Source organism: Lissotriton vulgaris, chromosome 12 (assembly GCF_964263255.1).
Source record: "Lissotriton vulgaris chromosome 12, aLisVul1.2, whole genome shotgun sequence".
NCBI lineage: Eukaryota > Metazoa > Chordata > Amphibia > Caudata > Salamandridae > Lissotriton > Lissotriton vulgaris.
Window position 1 is genome coordinate 447966185 of NC_141700.1, and position 20929 is coordinate 447987113.

At 46.1% G+C, this 20929-nt stretch overlaps 1 protein-coding gene across 2 annotated transcripts in view; it reads left to right on the plus strand.

Moving 5' to 3' along the window:
- Positions 1-20929, plus strand: part of LOC147676736 (uncharacterized) — a 355122-nt gene that overhangs the window by 255920 nt on the left and 78273 nt on the right. For both annotated transcript variants that reach the window (XM_086945203.1, XM_086945202.1), the window contains exons 3-4: positions 3031-3172; positions 4742-4954. In XM_086945203.1, the coding sequence (XP_086801329.1) occupies positions 3031-3172; positions 4742-4954 (355 nt within the window). The remainder of the gene's footprint in view (positions 1-3030; positions 3173-4741; positions 4955-20929) is intronic.

Here is a 20929-nt window from a genome sequence, read left to right on the forward strand (position 1 = left end):
CTTTATGTTAATAAAGCGAAGGAAGATATAGCATAATCCTCGCCTCCGTGTCCTTAATAGAATTGAAACTTACCGTTACGTAAGCTAGGCAAATTTCGATTCAGTATTGTATGTATTAATGGACAGTGCCACATTGATCAGCTTCCAAAACCTCTTGAGTAGTAGGAGAATGATTCGGAATGAGGAAAGTATCCACTTTGTGACTCATGTCACCAACCTTGGGCTTAGGAAGTGGAACATAGACTGCTTTAAAAAAACTGTTTCCAGTTTGGGAATACAAATATAGGGATCATAATCTGCTGTTCCTTGCGAGCTATAATCCCTGTATGTTTGTAGCCAATCACAGGGGGTCACAGATAGCGACTGGCCTTCTGAGAAGGCAGTTGTTCTGGGACCGCTGCAAGTGAACATTTTGTGATGTGATCTATTAGTACATAGGTCGCATAGACTAGTCACAAAAAGTCAGTGTGCAATTTGAGACCACTTTTTGTGACTATCCTTTTGATATTTCTGGCCCATTATTTTTAACCTTTTAAAAAGGTAGCAAAGCCCTACACATAGACACTGATTTAGTTAGGTGGAAAAATTTAGTAATTTGAAATAGTCTGTGCTTGTGCATTGCGGCTTGCTGTTAATGTGGTCTCCAGTCATGTAAGCATGCCCAAAAGTAAAAGACTTAAAAGAAAAACAAGTTCTAATGTAACCCAATACTACATAGCAGGAGAGTGCATAGCTTGTGATGCTACAACACATCTGAATTCAAAATGATAGTGCAGGTAAGTATCTGTTTTCTTTTGTATATTGGTGTCAGTCATTCTGCTGCGACTAAACTCAGACAATAACTCTGTACATGCCCTCGTTTCTGGCAGCTCCAGCCTGCTTTCTGTTCACTGTCATCTCCTGCCTGTACAAATTTGCCTCAATGACTGCCATCTAAGATTTTAATTCAAAGCAAAAACATTGATCTGTACTATTGACTCTAGCTGTTTGTTGTTCCTGTTAGTCAGTCATGAATTGAAGGTTATGGAACCCAGAGGGCAGCTTGGTGACATATTTGCTTTTTAGCCAAACTATGTTTTGTCAGGCATATGCGCACTATCACCCGGGAGGGTATCTTGGCATAGAGCAGGTGCGAGTCTAACCAGACCTATGGAACATAAGAAGTGAGGATGAGGCTCTTATGTGTAGAGGCAGGTCAGCCGGATCTGGTTTTCAGTACACGTGGGATGTGTGAGAGTCGGAGTCCAAAGGAGTGGAGGTGTCTGGAAGGGTTGTGAAAGCAGATGCTAATATTATATAGTGCTTTGAAAGTGTGGGTGAAGAGTTTTATTTGTGCCCATTTGTATATGGGGAGCCAGCGGAGCTCCTTCAGGTGTGGTGTGATGCGAGTGCTGCGTGGGGGGATGAGGGTGATTCTGACCACCGAGTTCTGAATGGTCTGCAGCCTTCATGTGAATTATTTTTTTATTGCAGAATAGAGGGTGTTCCCGTAGTCCAGCTTGCTAGTGACGATGGTGTATGTGATGGTTTTCCGGGTGCTGATAGGGAGCCATTTGAAAATCTTCCCCTGCATCTTCAGCCAAGGAAGCATTGTCTTCGGCGCTCATGTTGCGTTTGCTGTTGATGACGAACCCGAGGTTCTTGGTCCTAGCTCTGTTGGCCACTAGGTAGAGTCCCACTGTGAAGTTATTTTCCTGAAGATCATAATTTCAGTTTTGTTGGTGTTCAGCTTCCGACAATCGTCTTCATCCAGTGAGTGATTCTAGCCATGCCAGCATTATAATAATAATAATAATAATCCACATTTGTAAAGCGCGAACCATCACCCCTTAGGGTCTCTAGGCGCTGGGGGCCGTCGGGAAGATTAAGCAAGCTATTGCCCAGAGTCACATGGTGCTGGGCTAATCTGCCGCCGGCCCCGGGGATCAAACCGTGACCCCCATATTCCGGAGTCAGTCACCCTGGGCGCGGCGCAACACCTCACCTCTAAACTTGATCTGAGTACTAGGGGTCTTGTCCGTAAGGGAGAGAATGAGCTGTGTGTCATCTGCATAGGAGAAGATGTTGATGTTGTAAGAGTGGATGGTGTTGGCTAGAGGAATCATGTCTGTATCGAAGAAGGTGACGTTTCGGGAGGATCCTTGCAGAACTACGCAGATAAGGTTGTGGGTGTCAGAGGTGTACGGTGCAGGCTAATCTTCTGGGTCTTTCCAAACCAGAAGGAGCAGATTCATCAGATTGTTTGTCTTTGGATTCTGATGTTGTGTAAGCTTTAAATGAGGATGGGGTGGGACCCCATATCAAATGGCACGGAGAGGACCAAGAGGATGACGTCCATTATGTCTTCTCCATCAGGAATGATGCAGATGTCATCCGTGGAGGCGATGAGGTCAGTTTCCATGATGTCATTTGGTCTGAACCAGATTGAGTGGTGTTGAGGAGTTAATGGTCTTTGAGGTATTTGGTGAGGCGTCTTGAGGATTTTCTGTGAGACCTTGTCCGGGAATGGTAGCAGGGAGATCAGCCTGTAGTCGGCAAACTTTGAACATCAAAAACATTAAATATAATCTTCTGCAATATTTTCCTGTTGAAATATGAAACTTCTTTTCTTCAGTGCCCTCTACATGATCCACCTAAAGCTGCACGCATCCACTTACATATAATAATATTAGTTTGCAACAAATTTGTTTTTTTCCATTGTCTTGATCTATGAGTGGGAGAGGGTTTGCTGCTTTTGGCACAATTAAAGGATATTTTCCAATTAAAACCTTGTAACCGGTGAAGATCATCTCATAGTATTGGTATCTTTATTCATTTTGTAGCCTACATTATAATTGTCACAAGCTAAATCATTGCTTGGTGATGTAGCGCTTGAGTTTGAAGGGCTGCTTACTTTCTGTGGCTACTTGACTTAATTCACAAGGTGACATTCATGTTGAGCTACCTTTTTTGCTAGTTTTTGTATTGCTATATTGCATTGTCATTTTTTGCTGAAACCCTTTAACTCTTTATCTCATTCCCTCTCATCAGATATCTGGAGCCTGGGAGTTATTCTCTATATGCTGGTCTGTGGACACCCACCCTTCCAGGAGGTGAACGACAGTGAGACCCTCACAATGATCATGGACTGCCGTTACACGGTACCCCACCACATGTCCCAGCAGTGCGCTGAGTAAGTATAATGTTTTTTCTTTTAAACCTATATATTGGCTGGAATTAACTCTGCTCATCAAGACAGGATTCTTTCAAGCCCTTTCTCTTCCTTTCACAATAAACAATATTTCTAGTAATTTTGGCTGGGTTCACAAAACATTTTGGCTCCCTAAGTGTAATTTTCACTTTTGAGTTTTATGTTTTAGGTTGATATTACACCTTTTTAAGCAGTTAAAAAAATTAAAAAGACATTTAAAATAACTTAATATCATAAAATATGTTTTCAATCCCCTTCTATTAGTCAGTAATAATTTATTATATAGAAATAGAAAAATATAAATTACAATAAAACAATTCCAGTACAAACGTATAAATCATCATTATGATAAAAACTCGAAGGGCGTCATCTGTGCGTTTAGAGTTGACCAGTCCATTGGTAACAGTACGCTAGATCTAAAAAGTTTGTCAATCTACAAATGAATTAGCAGTTCTGGGAAGTAAAGCAGTATTTTATTATGTCCCTATTGGTCCGACTGCGAACTGCTATAAAGGCTGCCTTTAAGTATTTGTTCCTTAAATCAAGTGATAGTGATCAGAGACATATGATGTGTTTGATAGGCTTTCCCTTATAGTCACAAAGTCTGGCCTTTGATGGTAAACATTGTGTATTCGATGATCCTTCAAATTGGACTATTGGGATGCACAAAAGGTGAAATCCGAAACACTTGTTTTTGCAGACAGGTTCCAGTAGAGAAATGAAATATTCTTGAGTAGTATTGTTGTTATGTGTTGATCGCGTAAGCCGCATATGTTTAGGCCGTAAGATAGTCAAATCAGTTAGGTTGCTATTGCTGTGCAACATCTTTAGTATTCAGACCTTGCATAGATAGGGGAGATTATTATCTGTAATCACCTTTATTTATAGATGCAAGGCTCAAAGCTGATTTCAAATTTTAAAGTTCTCCTATTCTTTCACAAATTAAGTACTTTAAGTTATTCTCTTTGGCCGAGATACAGTCACAGACATAATTTATTTTTCCTCCATCATGTACTTCAAATTATGAAGGTAGGGATACCTCAAGCCTTACTTGGGTCGAACAGCCTAGGCTCAGTAGAAATCTTATGTATATTTTATTGGCTTTGTTAATTTTTTTGTCTTTGGAAATGATAGAGGCATATAGTTGGAATGAAGTCCATGTTTAGACACTGAGGAGGAAGGGTTACACCTTTTTTTGTTGAAATAACGAAGAACCCGTTAAGCGGTCAAGCCACCATTAGCTGTACTACTTTCACATCTTTCTTGCTATCCAAGGGAGCCATTTATTTAAGTTGGAGTGAAGAGGTTCATACTGAGAACATTCATATGATGATGATAAAATCCAGATATGAGGACATTTTGTCAGTCTCAAATTTAGATTGAGTTGCGTTTCAGTGGTCTTATACTATGAGCCTCTTTATAGAACATTGAGTTATTGTTAGCAGCTTGCTATCAAGAATGTGACATGCATGTGTGAGTTGAGGCAGCAAGTTGCTGTTTTCTGAATATGCTATGACCTGTGTGCTGTTTCTTTCTCTTCCTTCTTGGCAGTTTGATCTCGCGGATGTTGCGGCGTACCCCCAAAGAGCGAGCTTCCCTGGAAGAGATTGAGGCGCACCCATGGCTGCAGGGCGTGGACCCATCTCCAGCCAGCCGCTTGCCACTACCCCTCACATCTTACAAGAGTGTCTCAGAGGAGGAGCACGAAGTCATCATCCAGGCCATGATTTGCGGGAATATCGCTGACCGCGCAGCTATCCAGGAGTGAGTATGAAGTCTCCAGTCAATCTCTCCCAGGGGTGGGGTTAGCAGCATTGGGTAAAATGGGAAGAATGTGCCTGTGCAGCACGAGTGTTATCAATAGACAGGGGAACAAATACCTCCTTGACATTTAACAGGTAAACAAGAGAGACGGTAGGTTATGTGTTCTGGGTAACCCCAGGATTAGATGGGGGCCTTTTTATTAGATCATTAAGCCCTTTTACATCACAAATGTTTGACATGTTCAGCAAGGCCATATAAAATGTCTTTAATTCCTCCCATACATTGCAAACTCGCTCATTGTTTGCCCCAAAACACTAATTGTTGACATAAAAAAATAGTCATGGTAAGCAGGACACAAGTATGTGGCAATTGTATTATCTGCAAAAATAATACACATATGCCTATGAGACGCTTTCAGTTATAGAGATAAATATTATTTGTCGATTATACTTCATATATTTAATTCTATTTTAAACAGGTTTCAATATAAAAGGTAAAATCTAATGAACTAAGGGCCATATGTATCAAGCAAAATTGCAATCGCAATTTTGCTAAATGGTATGTATGAAGGCAAATCTGTGTGCAAAATAAGGAATCGCAAAATTTGAGATTCCATAAATGCAATGTAAGAAGCACCAAAAAAGTGCAATTTGGCCTTAAGGATTCGCAAATTACCACCAACTTCAAGTTGATGGTAATTTGCTATTTCTTTGAAAAATGCAAGTTTTTTGCATTTTTCAAAGTGCAATGTGAAGCGCATACATACCCTTAGGGCATATATGTGCGCCACATCTGCACCCATGCTTATTTCAGGGGTGTAACAGGGTGTCCTTTTGACACCCTTGCACCCTTGAAATTGCATTCTCAATTTGCGATTCTCTAATTGCTAATCGCAAATTGAGAATGTCCTCCCAGTCATTTCTATGGGCCTCTAGGTCCATAGGAATGAATGGGGAGATATTCCTTAATTGCGATTCGCAATTTGAGATTCGCGATTAAGGAATATGTAGGATTCGCAAAATGTATTGCAAATCCTACATACATAGCATTTTGTGATTCTCAAATAGCGATTCGCAAAAAATCGCTATTTGAGAATCGCAAAAGAGGATTTTGATACATATGGCCCTAAGCTCGGTATGAAGGTGACTGTAGTATTTGGATCGATTTGGCCCGTCCTGCAGAAACTTAGGGACCCCAGACATTACTGAAAAATAGGTACCTATGAGAGTCCAGAATGGTGTGCCTTGCATGAAAGCCCACTAACCTTTCTTACCCAGAATGCCCTCGAAGTGCCATGGGGGGATAGCTGAAGTATTTAAGCCCTGGGTCGGCTGGCACTGATGGGACTCTATCAAGCCTTGGCTTTTCTGAAAATTAGACATCTCCCAGTAGCTTTCCTACACAGAGGGGTGGCTCCCCTATATGGGCGTCGGGGCTCCGTTCTTCTCATTTTTTGGCACAATTGAAATTCATATTTGAATTTTTTTTTTTAAAGCACACAAGTGCACATGTGCTGACAAAGGGCTGCTCTTGCCCCTAGCCAAACTTACGTTCATGTGAACATTCATTCGGAATCTGCTCTGTTATGTACAGAAATTCATGCGTATTAATAACCCAGCTGCAATGCATTTGCCAGGCTGAGGATTCATTAGGCCTGTGATGTCATCAGCCCGCAAAGCAATTGTCTTGTGGGAGGAACTCCCTCCCTCCCCCCCACCCCCCCGCCCATCCACCAAGGCGAATTCAGTGAAGTTAGGCCCAGGCGCTTCATCCAGAAGCCCTGCAGAGCCAGGTGCTTTGCGTCAATCAGGCATTGGCATTTAAGCCACGCCACCCTTTTACAGCATGTTACAGGGTGGGGTGGGTTAGCAAGCCTCACTGTACTGGCCCCACCCCGAACTGTGATGAATTGTGAAGGGGGAACATAGGGACACAGTCATCAAACGGATATTGAAGTTTTTTTAGCATGCAACTTTTGTGAAATTGCTCAACAGCATTCTGAGGGAATCAAATACATTATTTTTGGCTTGCTAGACTGTGCATTCCAGAGAAGGGTTGTGTGAGTGGACACCTTCATGAAATCTGGGATTGCGAGACAGAAGGGAACTGAGTCAGAGATTTCTGGTGCTCTCAGATACGTTGATCTGTTTTGCTGCATATTTTTGAAAGGAGATATGTAGTGCTTTTTACTCGATAACCGTTGTCTTGAAAGTATAGAAAGATTCCAGTCATCCCCCTGTAAAACCTCCTCCTGTGCAGTCTCAGGGATGTATCCATTTCCAAGGCCTCCCTCCTGTAAAACCCGAGAAATGGCTCTGATGTCTTAAGCCTCTTCCTGTGCTGTCTCAGGGATGCATCTTGGTCTAAGGCATCCCCCTATAAAACCGAAGAGATGGCTCTGATGTCTCAGGCCTCCTCCTGTGCAGTCTCAGAATGTCTCTGGGTCCAAGGCCTCCCCCTGTAGAACCTAGGAAATGGCTCTGATGTTTCAACCCTACCCCTGTGCTGTCTCGGGGATGTCTCTGGGTGTAATCATCCCCTGTAAAACCATAGGGTTACTGTGATGTCTCAAGCCTCCTCCTGTGCTGTCTCAGGGATGTTTCTGGGTCCAAGGCCTCCACCTATAAAGCCCAAAGGTTGGCTGTGATGTCTCAGGCCTCTTCTTGTACCATCTCATGAATGTCTAGGAATCCAAATCTCCCCCTGTAAAACCAGAGGGTTGGCTTTGAGTCTCAGGTCTCCCCTGTAACTCCCAAGGGTTGGCTCTGATGTTTCTGGCCCCCTCCTGTGCTGTCTCAGGGATGTCTCTGGGTCCAAGGCCTCCACCTATAAAACCCAAGGGTTGGCTCTGGTGTCTCAGGCCTCTTATGTTGCTCTCTCAGAACTGTCTCTGAGTCCATATCGTGCCCCCCACCCTAAACCCGAGGGATGGCTCTGCTGTCTTACATCTCATCTTGCACCCCTCAGGGTGGTTTCGGCTCTTCACACCTCCTCTTCGACAGCCCAAACGTCTGTTCTTCTGTGTCAGATCTTTAATTTACAGCTCAAGGGTTGTTTTGGACTTCTTGATGTCCAGCTCCAGGTTTATCTCTGCTGTCTCAGGTCTTTTCCCTTATTGCCTACTCCCAGGATAGTGCATGCTGTCGCAGATCTCTTCATCTCCAGAGCCAGGTGTATCTGTTCTGGCTCAGTTCCCTTCCTGGGTAGTCTCAGGATGGCTCCTGCTGCCTCAAGTCTCCTCCCATAGATTCTCAGGGTGATTCCTGCAGTCTCAGATTCTTTCCTTAGAGCCTCACAGTGCTTCCTGCTGTCTCACCTCTCTTCCACTGAAGCCTCAAGGTGGTCCCTGCTCTCTCAGGTAATTCTCTGCTGTTTCTGATAGCAAAGTATGTCATATTGGATTCATAAATGTTCGAGGCATGTGGGCTGCTGAATTCATATCTGTGCATAGATCGCCGCCTAGTGTTGGGTCCGGATGATTGCACATTGTTGTCCTGGAAGAGTCTTCGAAGTATCACGAGATAGGTGGCTCCTCCCCTGGACTACAGTGCGCATGGGCATCGCCTCCATCCCCAGATTGTTTTTTTCCGCCATTGGGTTCGGATGTGTTTCGGTTCCCTCTGTCGGAATCGATAGTTGATTAACTTTTCTAACTCGAGACCAAAAGGTCTTTAGGCTTGGCGTTGGTATCGTTTTCGTTCGGGTTTTGTCTGTTTCTCAGCTCCGAACTCTTGCTACCCATCCGCGTGCTCTCGGCGCGGACGGGCCTACTCGACGCTCCAGACATGGAACGAACTCCGTTCAAGAGGTGCCCGGTGTCCACCTCCAAGTATTCACACCTCGATGTGCACCCTGTGTGCAACAAATGTTTGTCACCGGACCATGATGAGGCCAGGTGTATGGCCTGCTCGAAGTTCCGGTGTAAGAAGACTCTCAAGATTCGACGGGCCGCTAGACTCCAGGCCCAGTTCTCGGCACCCCCGGCGCCCCCGCCGGACAACATCTTCGAGGAATTTGTTGAAGACGACGATGTCCTACAGGTTTCGGACTCTAGCCCTGCGTCCGAGGGGGATGCCTACGATGCGGGAGACGAGGGGTTTGACGAAGCCGTCGACGAGGTAGGGGACGACGATGGGGCCATCGCCACCGTGGGGGATAGCTCAGAGGAAGAGCATCCCCAAACTGACTCGGGGGTCAACCCCCTTCATGCGGCCCAGGTCGAGGGATTGCCTTCGGGCCTTACCCAAGACCTCGTTACTAGTCCAGCAGCCCCGCCTCCGGGCCCGGCCACGGACATTTCTGATGCGCCACTCCCGTTAACGAAAACGAAAGTGAAGCCATCGGGTTCCACACCTCCGGTTTCAAAACCGAAAGTGAAAGCTGCACTGGTGGGACAGAAGGCTCTGGAGACGTCGATGTCTAAAAAATTCTAAATGGCCGACTTGAAGAGCCGCGCCAAGATGGCCGACCCGACGACCTCGGGGTCGACGCCGAAAGCGAAGTCGACCGACGCGGCCGCGCCGAAGATGGTCAAGGTCGATGACCCGAAGAAAGCTTCGAAGAAGCGTCAAGGCGATTCCAGAGCTCTGGCTACGCCGGCTCCGGCCGTCGGGGCCAAGGATGGTGATGTGTCGACTCCGAAGACGGTGCCTCTCGCCGACCCGACTCCCGAAACGGGGAAATCGCTCGAGCCGGTCAAGCCCTCTCCAGCCTTAACGAAGAAGGTCGCGGAATCCCTGCAACGGATTCGGAAGGACGCTGTGGTTCCCGAACCAGAGGGTGTGGTGTTGAAGCCCACACTGAAGCCAACAAAGGCGCACACGCCTATCCGCTTCACCCTGCCGCCGAAGTCGACGCCAAAGGCTTTCGCACCGAGGCATGGGGCAGGCGTGCCCTCGAAGGAGGTGTCGACGCCCAAAGCGTCATTGGTGGTGTCGAAGCCTCGGCTCCAGCCACTTGCTGAGGAAGAGCGTCGAGAGGTCATCATCGACGCCAATACCGGGAAACTGTCCCTCCTCAAAAGGAAAATCACCACGGAGCCGGTGTTGGAACATTTTCGTATTCCTCTCAAAAACAAGAAGGACTCTGAGGGTACTTCGGCCCCTATGGCGCCGGCATCTCCAAAAGACCTAGAACGTTCACCAACGCGTTCCAACGCAGGGGATGGGGACGGCGACGAAGAGGTCGAGTACAGCTATCCGGCGTACTCGGATCCGGAGGAGGAACATGAACCTTGGTCTGCCGGAGGCGACCCAGAGGACCCGCAGTCGGGTCAGGAACCGCAGTTCTTTGCGGCAAAAACCTCACCGACGGAGGACTCTGCAGCCTTCAACGCGTTGCTTGAGAGAGCTGCAGCTAACCATGATGTCGAGCTACATTCAGATCCTGTGGATGTGGACTTTTTGTTTGACACTTTCTCAGTGGCTGAAAAGTCGGTCAAGACCTTGCCAATGCTCAAGGGAGTGCTAAAGCACGCGCCGGAGGTCTTCAAGGAGCCCACTCGGGCACGTGTCGTCAATCCACGCATTGACAAGAAATATAAGGCAGCGCCCTCGGATCCAACATACATCAAGGGACACTTGCCACTGGACTCTTTGGTTGTATCCAACGCACGCAAGAGAGCGAATTCACAGACCACTGGTGACGCTCCTCCCCCAGACAAAGAGTCGAAAATATTTGAGGCCTCAGGGAAACGGATTGCTGCACAGGCAGCTAATATTTGGCGCATCTCAAACACGCAGGCCCTACTTGCACGCTACGATAGGGCTCATTACGACACCCTAGAAACACTGCTCCAGCACTTGCCTGACCAGTACAAGGAGGCAGGGGAAATGTTAATTCAGGAGGGAAAGCTCATCACAAACGCTTACATCAAATGTGCGCTGGATGTGGCTGATACAGTCTCCAGGGCGATCAACACTAGTGTGTTGCTAAGAAGACATGCATGGCTTAGGATATCAGGTTTTAAACCGGATATACAAACAACCATCCTGAACCAAACAGTTAATCCTGACCACTTGTTTGGCCCCGAGGTGGATGCGACGCTTGAAAAAATGAAGAAGGACACAGACACTGCTAAGTCTATGGGGGCCCTCCAGTCTCAGCAGTTTCGGGGTGGTTCCTTTCGCCGCTGCAATACCAGAGGCACCTCAAGGGGTCAGGCATCGCAATCCACACAGTACTATAAGAGCAATACCCAGACCTCATACGCCAGCAAGGGTAGAGGTGGCTACAGAGGCAACAACATCAAGGGCAGGGGACGTGGAAACAACAGCTCCAGGTCCACCACCGCCAACAAGCAGTGACGTCTTGTCACTGCCCCCCGACCACACAACACCGGTCGGGGGGAGACTCCAGCAGTTCCTGCCCGCGTGGAAATCCATCACCAGGTGGGTCAAATCTCTTATCCAGTACGGTTACTGTCTGGAACTTACTTCCACTCCACCAAACATACCTCCAAGAAGCCGTCCTATGTCCGGCGAGCACTTGCACTTGTTGCAGCAGAAAGTTCAAGTCATGCTGCAAAAAGGGGCAATAGAGCTCGTTCCACTACAAGAAAGGGGAACAGGAGTTTACTCTCTGTACTTTCTGATCCCCAAGAAGGACGGATCCCTCAGGCCCATCCTGGACCTCAGGCCCCTAAACTGGTATATTCTCTCGGAGCACTTCCATATGCTCACGTTGCAGCAGGTACTCCCTCTGCTTCAACAGGGGGACTTCCTGGCTACGTTGGATCTAAAGGATGCATTCTTTCATATCCCCCTGCATCCTTCCCACAGGAAGTATCTCAGATTTACGATTCAAGACCAGCACTACCAGTTCAGGGTTCTGCCGTTCGGGGTCACCACAGCGCCAAGAGTCTTTACAAAGTGCCTGGCGACTGTGGCGGCGCATCTACGACGCCAGAACGTCCACGTCTATCCCTATCTGGACGACTGGCTCATTCAGGCAAAGACAGAACAGCAGTGCGCCGACCACGTGTCCCGCACCATTCATCTCCTGCACGATCTGGGATTCTCTCTGAATTACCCGAAATCCCATCTCCAGCCCGCCCATATACGGCAGTATCTGGGCGCGACAATAGACACTCTGGCAGCCACTGCGCAGCCAAATTCAGTGAGAATCGCCAGTATCCAGACGCTGATCCAACGGTTCAGACCTCAACACTCGCTTCCAGCGAAGGTGTTCATGCAGTTGATAGGCATGATGGCCTCCTGCATCTCCATCGTCCCGCACGCGAGACTACATATGCGTCCGCTTCAGGAGTGCCTAGCACGTCAGTGGACTCATTGGCAACTGACAGACCTAGTGTTGGTGAGCAGTCGGGCATACAACTCTCTGCATTGGTGGAATCCACTAAACCTTTGCAAGGGCTGACCGTTCCAGGAGCCTGTGCCACAGATTATCCTGACGACGGACGCTTCTCTCCAGGGTTGGGGAGCGCATGTACTCCACTACACAGTGCAGGGACTATGGACACTACAGCAAAGGAAGATGCACATCAACGTTTTGGAACTGATGGCAATCTTCATGGCCTTGAAGGCATTCAAAGTACATCTGTGCAACAAGGTCGTGTTGATCCGGACGGACAACATGACGGCCATGTACTATATTCAGAAGCAGGGGGGCACACACTCTCCGCAGCTGTCTCATCTGGCTCAGAGCATGTGGAAGTGGGCCATTCAGAGGAACATCTTCCTCATGGCGGAGCATCTCCCGGGCAAGGACAACCAGATGGCAGACCTGCTCAGCAGGCACAGCCACCAGATGCACGAGTGGGAGATACATCCATCAGTACTCCAACCGTACTTCCAAAGGTGGGGTCATCCAGAGATAGACCTGTTCGCCACAAAGGAGAACGCAAAATGCCAAAGCTTCGCCGCCAGGTTCCCACACCCGCAATCACAGGGTAATGCGATGTGGATGAACTGGTCAGGCAGATTTGCGTACGCTTTTCCCCCAGCACCTCTGATACCGCTGGTGGCACGCAAACTCAGGCAGCACTCGATGACTCTCATCCTGGTTGCTCCAACGTGGGCTCGCCAACCATGGTACACCACGTTTCTGGAACTCTCCGTGGTACCGCATCAAAGGCTTCATCTCACTCCCAGCCTTCTGACGCAGAGCCATGGCGACATTCAGCACCCAGACCCGCAACAGCTCAACCTGGCGATCTGGCTCCTGAAGTCCTAGAGTTTGGCTACCTCAATCTTCCCCCCGATTGCATGGACATCATTCGGGAGGCAAGGAAGCCCACTACTAGAGCTTGTTATGCGGCTAAATGGAAGCGGTTTGTCATTTACTGTGTAAACCACGACATTGACCCGCTTGATGCTTCCATTCAAAACATCATTTGCTACCTGTTCCACCTGTACCAATGCAATTTGGCGTACTCTTCCATCCGCATTCACTTGTCTGCGATGGCAGCATACCTTCAGAATAGACAACACCTATCACTTTTTAAGGTCCCTGCTATCAAGGCTTTTCTGGAAGGACTCAAAAGGGTCATTCCACCACGGACACCACCAGCTCCGGAATGGAACCTCAATGTGGTTCTTACAAGGCTGATGGGTCCTCCCTTTGAGCCACTGCACTCTTGTGAGCTTCAGTTTCTGACTTGGAAGGTGGCTTTCTTAGTAGCAATTACATCGCTACGGAGGGTTAGCGAGTTGCAGGCGCTCACCATCCAGGAACCTTTCTTCCAAGTACACGCTAACAGGGTGGTGCTCCGCACTAACCCTAAATTCCTACCCAAGGTTGTATCTCAATTCCATATGAACCAAACAATTGAGTTGCCAGTGTTTTTTCAAAACCCAGAATCACTGGCGGAGCGGATGCTCCACACCCTTGATGTTAACAGGGCCTTAATGTACTACATTGACAGGACAAAAGATTTTCGTAAGACCAAGCAACTTTTCGTTGCATTTGCCTCACACCACAAGGGAAACGCTATCTCCAAAGCTGGGATCGCTAGGTGGATCGTGAAATGCAGTCAGATCTGTTACGCTAAAGCTAAACGCACTCTCACAATTCCACCGAGAGCCCACTCCACCAGAAAGTTGGGGGCCTCTATGGCTTTCCTAGGTAACATTCCCTTAGAAGATATTTGTAGAGCAGCCACATGGTCTACCACACATACTTTCACTAAACATTACTGTGTAGACGTGCACTCCAAACAGCAGGCTGCTGTTGGTCAGGCTGTTCTCAAAACACTTTTTCAGACTGCTGCAGCTGGCACGGGCGGCCGCCAATAACGGGAGGACTGCTATGTATTCTATGCACAGATATGAATTCAGCAGCCCACATGCCTCGAACTGCAAATGCTACTTACCAGTATGCATCTGTTCTTGGCATGTAGGGCTGCTGACATTCATATCGCCCACCCTCCTCCCCGGCGCCTGTAGCAGCTGCAGTATTCATACATATATAGGTATACATATGCTCATAGCATGGGCATCACTCACATACTTCACTCCATCTCTGCCAATGGCTAAAAACAATCTGGGGATGGAGGCGATGCCCATGCGCACTGTAGTCCAGGGGAGGAGCCACCTATCTCGTGATACTTCGAAGACTCTTCCAGGACAACAATGTGCAATCATCCGGACCCAACACTAGGCGGCGATCTATGCACAGATATGAATGTCAGCAGCCCTACATGCCAAGAACAGATGCATACTGGTAAGTAGCATTTGCATTCTATGGTTATTTACGTTCAGATCTTGTTGTTGGTCTTGGTATCAATCAATCAATCAATCAATCAAGGCATTTATAGAGCGCGCTACTCACCCAGAGGGTCTCAAGGCGCTTGGGGGGGGGCCGCTACTGCTCGAACAGCCAGGTCTTGAGCTTCTTCCTGAAGGAGAGATGGTCTTGAGTCAGGCGGAGGTCGGTAGGGAGGGTGTTCCAGGTCTTGGCGGCCAGGTAGGAGAAGGACCTTCCTCCTGTTGTCGCTCTTCGGATGCGGGGGACGGCGGCGAGGGCGTGGTTGGTCGATCGGAGGTGGCGTTTGGGAGCGTAGAAGTTGAGGCGGTTGTTGAGGTAGCTCGGGCCTTGGTCGTGTAGGGCTTTGTGTGCATGGGTGAGGAGACGGAAGGTGATTCTCTTGTTGACGGGGAGCCAGTGCAGGTCTCTCAGATGTGGCTGCGTCGGGGATGTCGAGGATGAGTCTGGCTGAGGCGTTCTGGATCCGCTGGAGTCTCTTCTGGAGCTTGGCGGTGGTTCCGGCGTAGAGGGCGTTGCCGTAGTCTAGTCGGCTGGTGACGAGGGCCTGGGTGACCGTCTTCCTGGTCCCGCTTAATGTTGGCGCTGTTATTTTATTATTTGTTAACACACACATGCCACATGGTGATACTCCAACTCTCCCCATACTCCCTTTAAAAGCCGCAGCTGCTGCCCCGCTCGCTGTAAACATGTTATCGTCTGTAACCAACATCCACCCTGATGTGTACTATGTCAACACTGATGTCCCATAGTGGACACTGTCTGACTTCTCAATATTCATTAGGGCCGGGCAAACGCAAGATGTGTCCTGCATTTTGGCCTCACAGTTACTTGTGGTTAAAACAGCAGGAAATGTAAGCTGAATCCGGTGCCGGCTTCTCTTATATTGGGTTGTGTTCTGTTGAGTTGTGCGGTATGTTGAGGTGGTATATTATGTGACATTTTGTTATGCTGCTTTAAGCTGTACTATGCTGTACTATGTTAAGTTACTTAAAGTATACCATGCTTTGTTATGCTATGCCGAGTCAATTGTTATGTTAATGTGTTGTGACGTGTCACATTAACAGTGTGCTATACTGGGTTGTGGTACGTTATTTTGTTGGGCTTCGTTGAATTGTGTTATGATGTGCTTTGCTGTGTTTTCTTATTCTGCTGTGCTATGCTTGCTAGAATGAGTTATCATATGTCAAAACTTCAAAATACTTGAATAGATTTTGAATTACCTCTCTTATTACACAGTGCTGGGTCAAAACCGAAGTAACCCTTTGCTTCTTTAGTTTGTTTACACAAAGCATTTAATATCACTACGTTTACACATCTCATTTCTTTAGTTCTTAGATACAAAGTTGATGCAACAGCATGCACCCTAGTTTTCATAATATTGGCAAATCGGAAATCAAGATTTATTTTATTAACCGTTTAGCTATACGGTTTTTAATCGAGAAGTTGCACATCAAGTCTAATACTAAAGTGATAAATTAGAGACTCCTACACAACCTGTAGTATTATAATTACACACCAGAAAGACTTACACAAAGTCAAGTCTCACATATAGGCATCAAGAAGTGTTGCACAAAGTGTAACCCCACAGCTATACACCAGGAGTTTTATACTTTTTGTAATCTTTTAGTTATGTGCAAGAAACTGATAGTTATTGTAGATTTATAGTTAGTTACTAGTAAAGCTTACACAGAGATTAACTTTGTAGATATACAACAGGAATAGTTATTGAGTAGTCTTATACACTAGCAAACCATATACAAATTATTAAATTAACGCATACACCTGTAAGGCGATGAACATAGAAGAAAGACATACAAGGTTATGCTGGTGTTTGACAGCGACATAGCAAGGCACTGAACATAGATGGGAGATGTACAGGGGTTTGATGCTGCTTGACAGGGAAACCGCAAGGCAATTAACAATTGCTTTATTAACCTTCCTGCTTTCTGAAATGTGCTTGAAAATGCACCATTTGTCCACTATTTTTTCAAAATGTTCTCGGGGGGAGAACCCCCCAAACCCTTCGTAGGTTGTTTGGGCGTTGCAGTGCAGTACATTCATTTTTTTTACGGTCACCACTTTAAAATCTCACCAGCCGCCACTGATTTATGTCATGCAAATGTTATAGCTCCAAGGCACGGACCGACCTCAAAAAGAAGATTACCTTTGGCTCTAAGATCATTCTGTACAAAAGGACTCAATGTACGGTGACTGAAGGCTTTCAACACAGGTTTGGAACCATGAAAAAGTTTGGCAATTGCATCCCATCACTTCTGAGCCACCAAAGGACAGTCTGCTGAAAGACAATGACTCACAGCATTCAAATGCCCAGAACAAACTACTTCACACCAGATGCTAAGACAGTTCAACTGGTGAAAAAAAACAACAGATACATATTGGCCCACATTCAAGGGCGTACTTTTGGGGGAAGGGGGTGCTTGGGTGTGACACCCCCAAATAAATACACTCTTGGATTGGTAGTTGAGTGTGGGGGCCCTGACTCGGATCTGCTATCCCTGTGTTGGTTTTTCTCATTGTCCTGATTTTGCAAAGAGGAAATATATTTTTGTGATCTCTTTACCAATAATCTAGCAAATCTGTACCTAGGGAAGTGCAAATGTATTACTTTTAGAACTCACAAACACTGGCAGTAGGAGGCTTGGAAACCTGCACCAATCTCAGGTATTCAGGCATACTACTGGCAATAAGACACCTGAATGCTTGCAAATAGTCTAAACACTGGCAATCACTTGAAGTAGCATTCCAAGTCCTTGTTTTTCACCCACTGTTGCACTCAAGACAAAGGACCTGACCTATGGATTGACAACGGCGTAAAGGCAGGCAGAATGGTGGAAGACTTTATGTCCGCCACCCTGCTTTTGCATTGCCTATATTCAGACTCGCCAAATTTAGAAATATTTACCTACTCTGAGGACATCTCTATGCATTGCCAGGAACTGCTGTCATGGCAATGTAGGATGTTCCATCAAACATGACAGCTGGCTGTCAAATTTTTCCAAAGATAAAAAAAAAGTTAACTCTCCCAAAGCTGTAGTTTGCTTTTGAAAATGGGAAAAACCAATGAACCCAAGTGTGACCAATGGGTCATTGGTTACATCCCCAATAGACACTCTATGTTGGTTCCTCTCTGAATAAGGACTCCAATTCAATTTCTTTAAACAACGTTTTTATTGTTTATACATATATTTTTCGGCTTATTAGCGTCTTTTTAACATACAGTTTGTTTCCCAACTAGCGCCCCCGAGTTTGACATGCAGTCTGTTTTCCAAACTCTCGCAGCGTAGTATGTTTTCATTATCCGCACCCGCATCAGAGCGACACGGAAGTAACTTTGCGCGCATTAGCTAAATCGGAGCACGAACACCAGGAGACGGCGGGACCTGTCGAGTAAAGCGGCACATATCTTTTTGAAAGAAACTCCACCGGCGCTCAAGGTTAGTAACACGAACTAAATGCCGCACGCCATTTCACTCGTTGGCACGATGTTGAACTTTTTTTGATTCGCGTAATTTTTTACATGCAGATTCGGGAGTTCAGACTGTTTCCGACTCTCAAGTAAGTGCGTTTCTTTAGTAATTGCATCACGGCATGGGTGATAAAGGTCACATTTATCCTGCACACAGTATGACACATTAAAAAAAAACCCGCATGGTGTGAAATTAAACTATTGATAAAAAAGACTGAAAGTGTACAGAAATGAGGGTTGTGATTTTGATTACATTTGTATTCTCAACAGCCACTGCTCCCTGAGGAAGGGCAAGTGATGCCCGAAATGCATTGAAGCTTATAAATGTATACCTGTCTCGAAAAGAAATGTGTTTGAAAAAAGAAAAATATTTTCACAAGAATGCTTGAAGATCAATTACGATGAACATAATCAAAAAAGAAAAGGAGTTTAAACAATACAAAACGTTGTTTAAAGAAATTGAATTGGAGTCCTTATTCAGAGAGGAACCAACATAGAGTGCCTATTGGGGATGTAACCAATGACCCATTGGTCACACTTGTAGTTATCTTAAAAGGACGCTTGAGACGGAAAGCGTCACCCAACAGCAGCACCTTAACCAGATTAATCTGAGTAAAAAACAATACAAAACACAAGGCTGTGCATTGATCCTACAAACTTAAAGTTCAAAAACCAATGACCCCCACATAATGGGAGTTTTCAGCAAGGTTTAGGGCCCATTTTTCTTGTTTTACCGTTTCGCACCACCTAGATTTACCTGGCAGAGATAGACACAGTAAAAAAGTAGCAATCTGATTGTACTCTAAATAGGGCAGATTGACAGAGCCAGCAACCTTGATAGGGACTACGAATCTCAGGCCTCCGAGGGCTTGAGGAGGAGGCCCCTGCAATTACTGACACCTACCACTGGACCAGCACTACAAAAAGTGCCTGCTACATCTGTGGCTGCTGCGGGGAAAGTACTGCTGTTTTGCCATCTCAAACATGAGGAGACTGCCATCTACCTTCAGGGACACTGCTAACAGACGGGAAGTCTGCTGCAGGCGCACCCGCTGAGGACCATATGTCCCACAATTCCTTACTCTTTGCCCATGCGTTTAATTGATATTGTCTGTCCTATTCTAGGTATCATCTGCCCATTTCTGTTAATACATTTTGTGACTTATCTAAGTTCAAATGATAGTGGTTTTCCATCTTCTGAATTGCAAATAATGGCTAAAAGAAAGGCTAAAGAGGGAGGACAGGGAGCAGATAAAACCAAGAAATCCAAGAAGACCTATGTCTGCTGGGGACAATTGTGTTCTTGATAGGATTGACAATCTATTAATATAGGGTGAGCAAACGTTGGAGCCTGACCCGATTGACTCTGCCTCCTATTGTACCCAGTGTTTCTATTCATCACAAATCTGAGAATCAGCGGAAAGTACCTGGAATGTTTGTAAAACGTAGAAAGCAGGGTCAGGATCGCTTCACTACCATCCAAATCTTCCGGCTCCTATTTACCCCTCATGTTTCCTGGGCTTTACCAGCAATTCCAAGCGAAGAAGCATGTGACGACACCCTTATTTGTACTAATTGTTTTGCCCCTTTATTTGAGGCTTCAGCGGTTCAGGTCCCAGAAACAACTGACACTGAAGAGATATGACAGTCACTCGCACAAACCCCAGCAGAGGTTTGTTGCATGGTAGAACCAACAAGGGCGGTCAGATTGCTGTGGGGTCAAAAGAAAAGAACAAACGTTTTGAAATCAAAGGGTGCATCAGCACCTACCTCCTTGGCATCTCAAATGGTCACTGGCTCAGCTATTGGTGTAGCATCTGCCACCCCTATTGCTCTTTAGCTTTTTAAATGCACTTGAACAATAGGCCCTTTTTAAATAAATTTAGAAATGATGTGATGAATTGTACCATTGCCCCGGATATCCAGGTCTCGTACTTTCAAAGAATCTATGACACCACTAGGGATGAGATAAGATGTGGAATAGGGTGTATGTATGGGCATTACAATTTGGGCCTAACTTTGTAGGATATATTTGATGCCATTATAACAATGCCCAATGCTAAGGACCCAGGCCCTGACGGGCTACCTGCAGATTTATTTAGGTCTCAACCACAAGTTTGGGCAATAAGTTTAAGCCATGTATGTAATACCCTGTAGGTTTAAGAAGGGGTTAAGATCAGATCCAAAATGCTATTGACCGATTTCCCATATGGATACAACCCTGATGTTGTAGGGAAAGTTATTCTAGCCAAGCTAGTGGAGTGGTGTGCGGAGAGCCAAGTGATTTCTGGTCTTCAATATGGGTTCAGGCCAGGTAAACCTAAAATTGATCATCGGAAAGTACACAATGGCAAAGAAGGGTTCATTGCTTATGGCATTTATGGATCTTCCCTCCGCGTTCGATCGTGTGAATAGATCGAAATTGTAGAAGGTGTTTATTGACTTAGGGGTGGATTCGTGCCCAGTGAATTTTCTACATAACTTACATTTGGATCTTGCTGCCTCGATAAGGTCCCATTAGGCTGGGAAATTGTCAGACTTTGTGAATCTTCATAGGGGGTGAGACAAGGCTACATTTTGGCCTCATTTTTATTTATATATTAATAGTTTGGATTTTAATTTATATGCAGCTTGTAAAGATATTCCGAGGGCTGGCTCATTGCTAGTGCACGCCCTCCTTTATGTGGACAACGCGCTTTTAATTGCTAGGATGGCAGTAGTCTCCAACAGTTGGTTGATTCCTTTGTGACCTTTTTGACAGC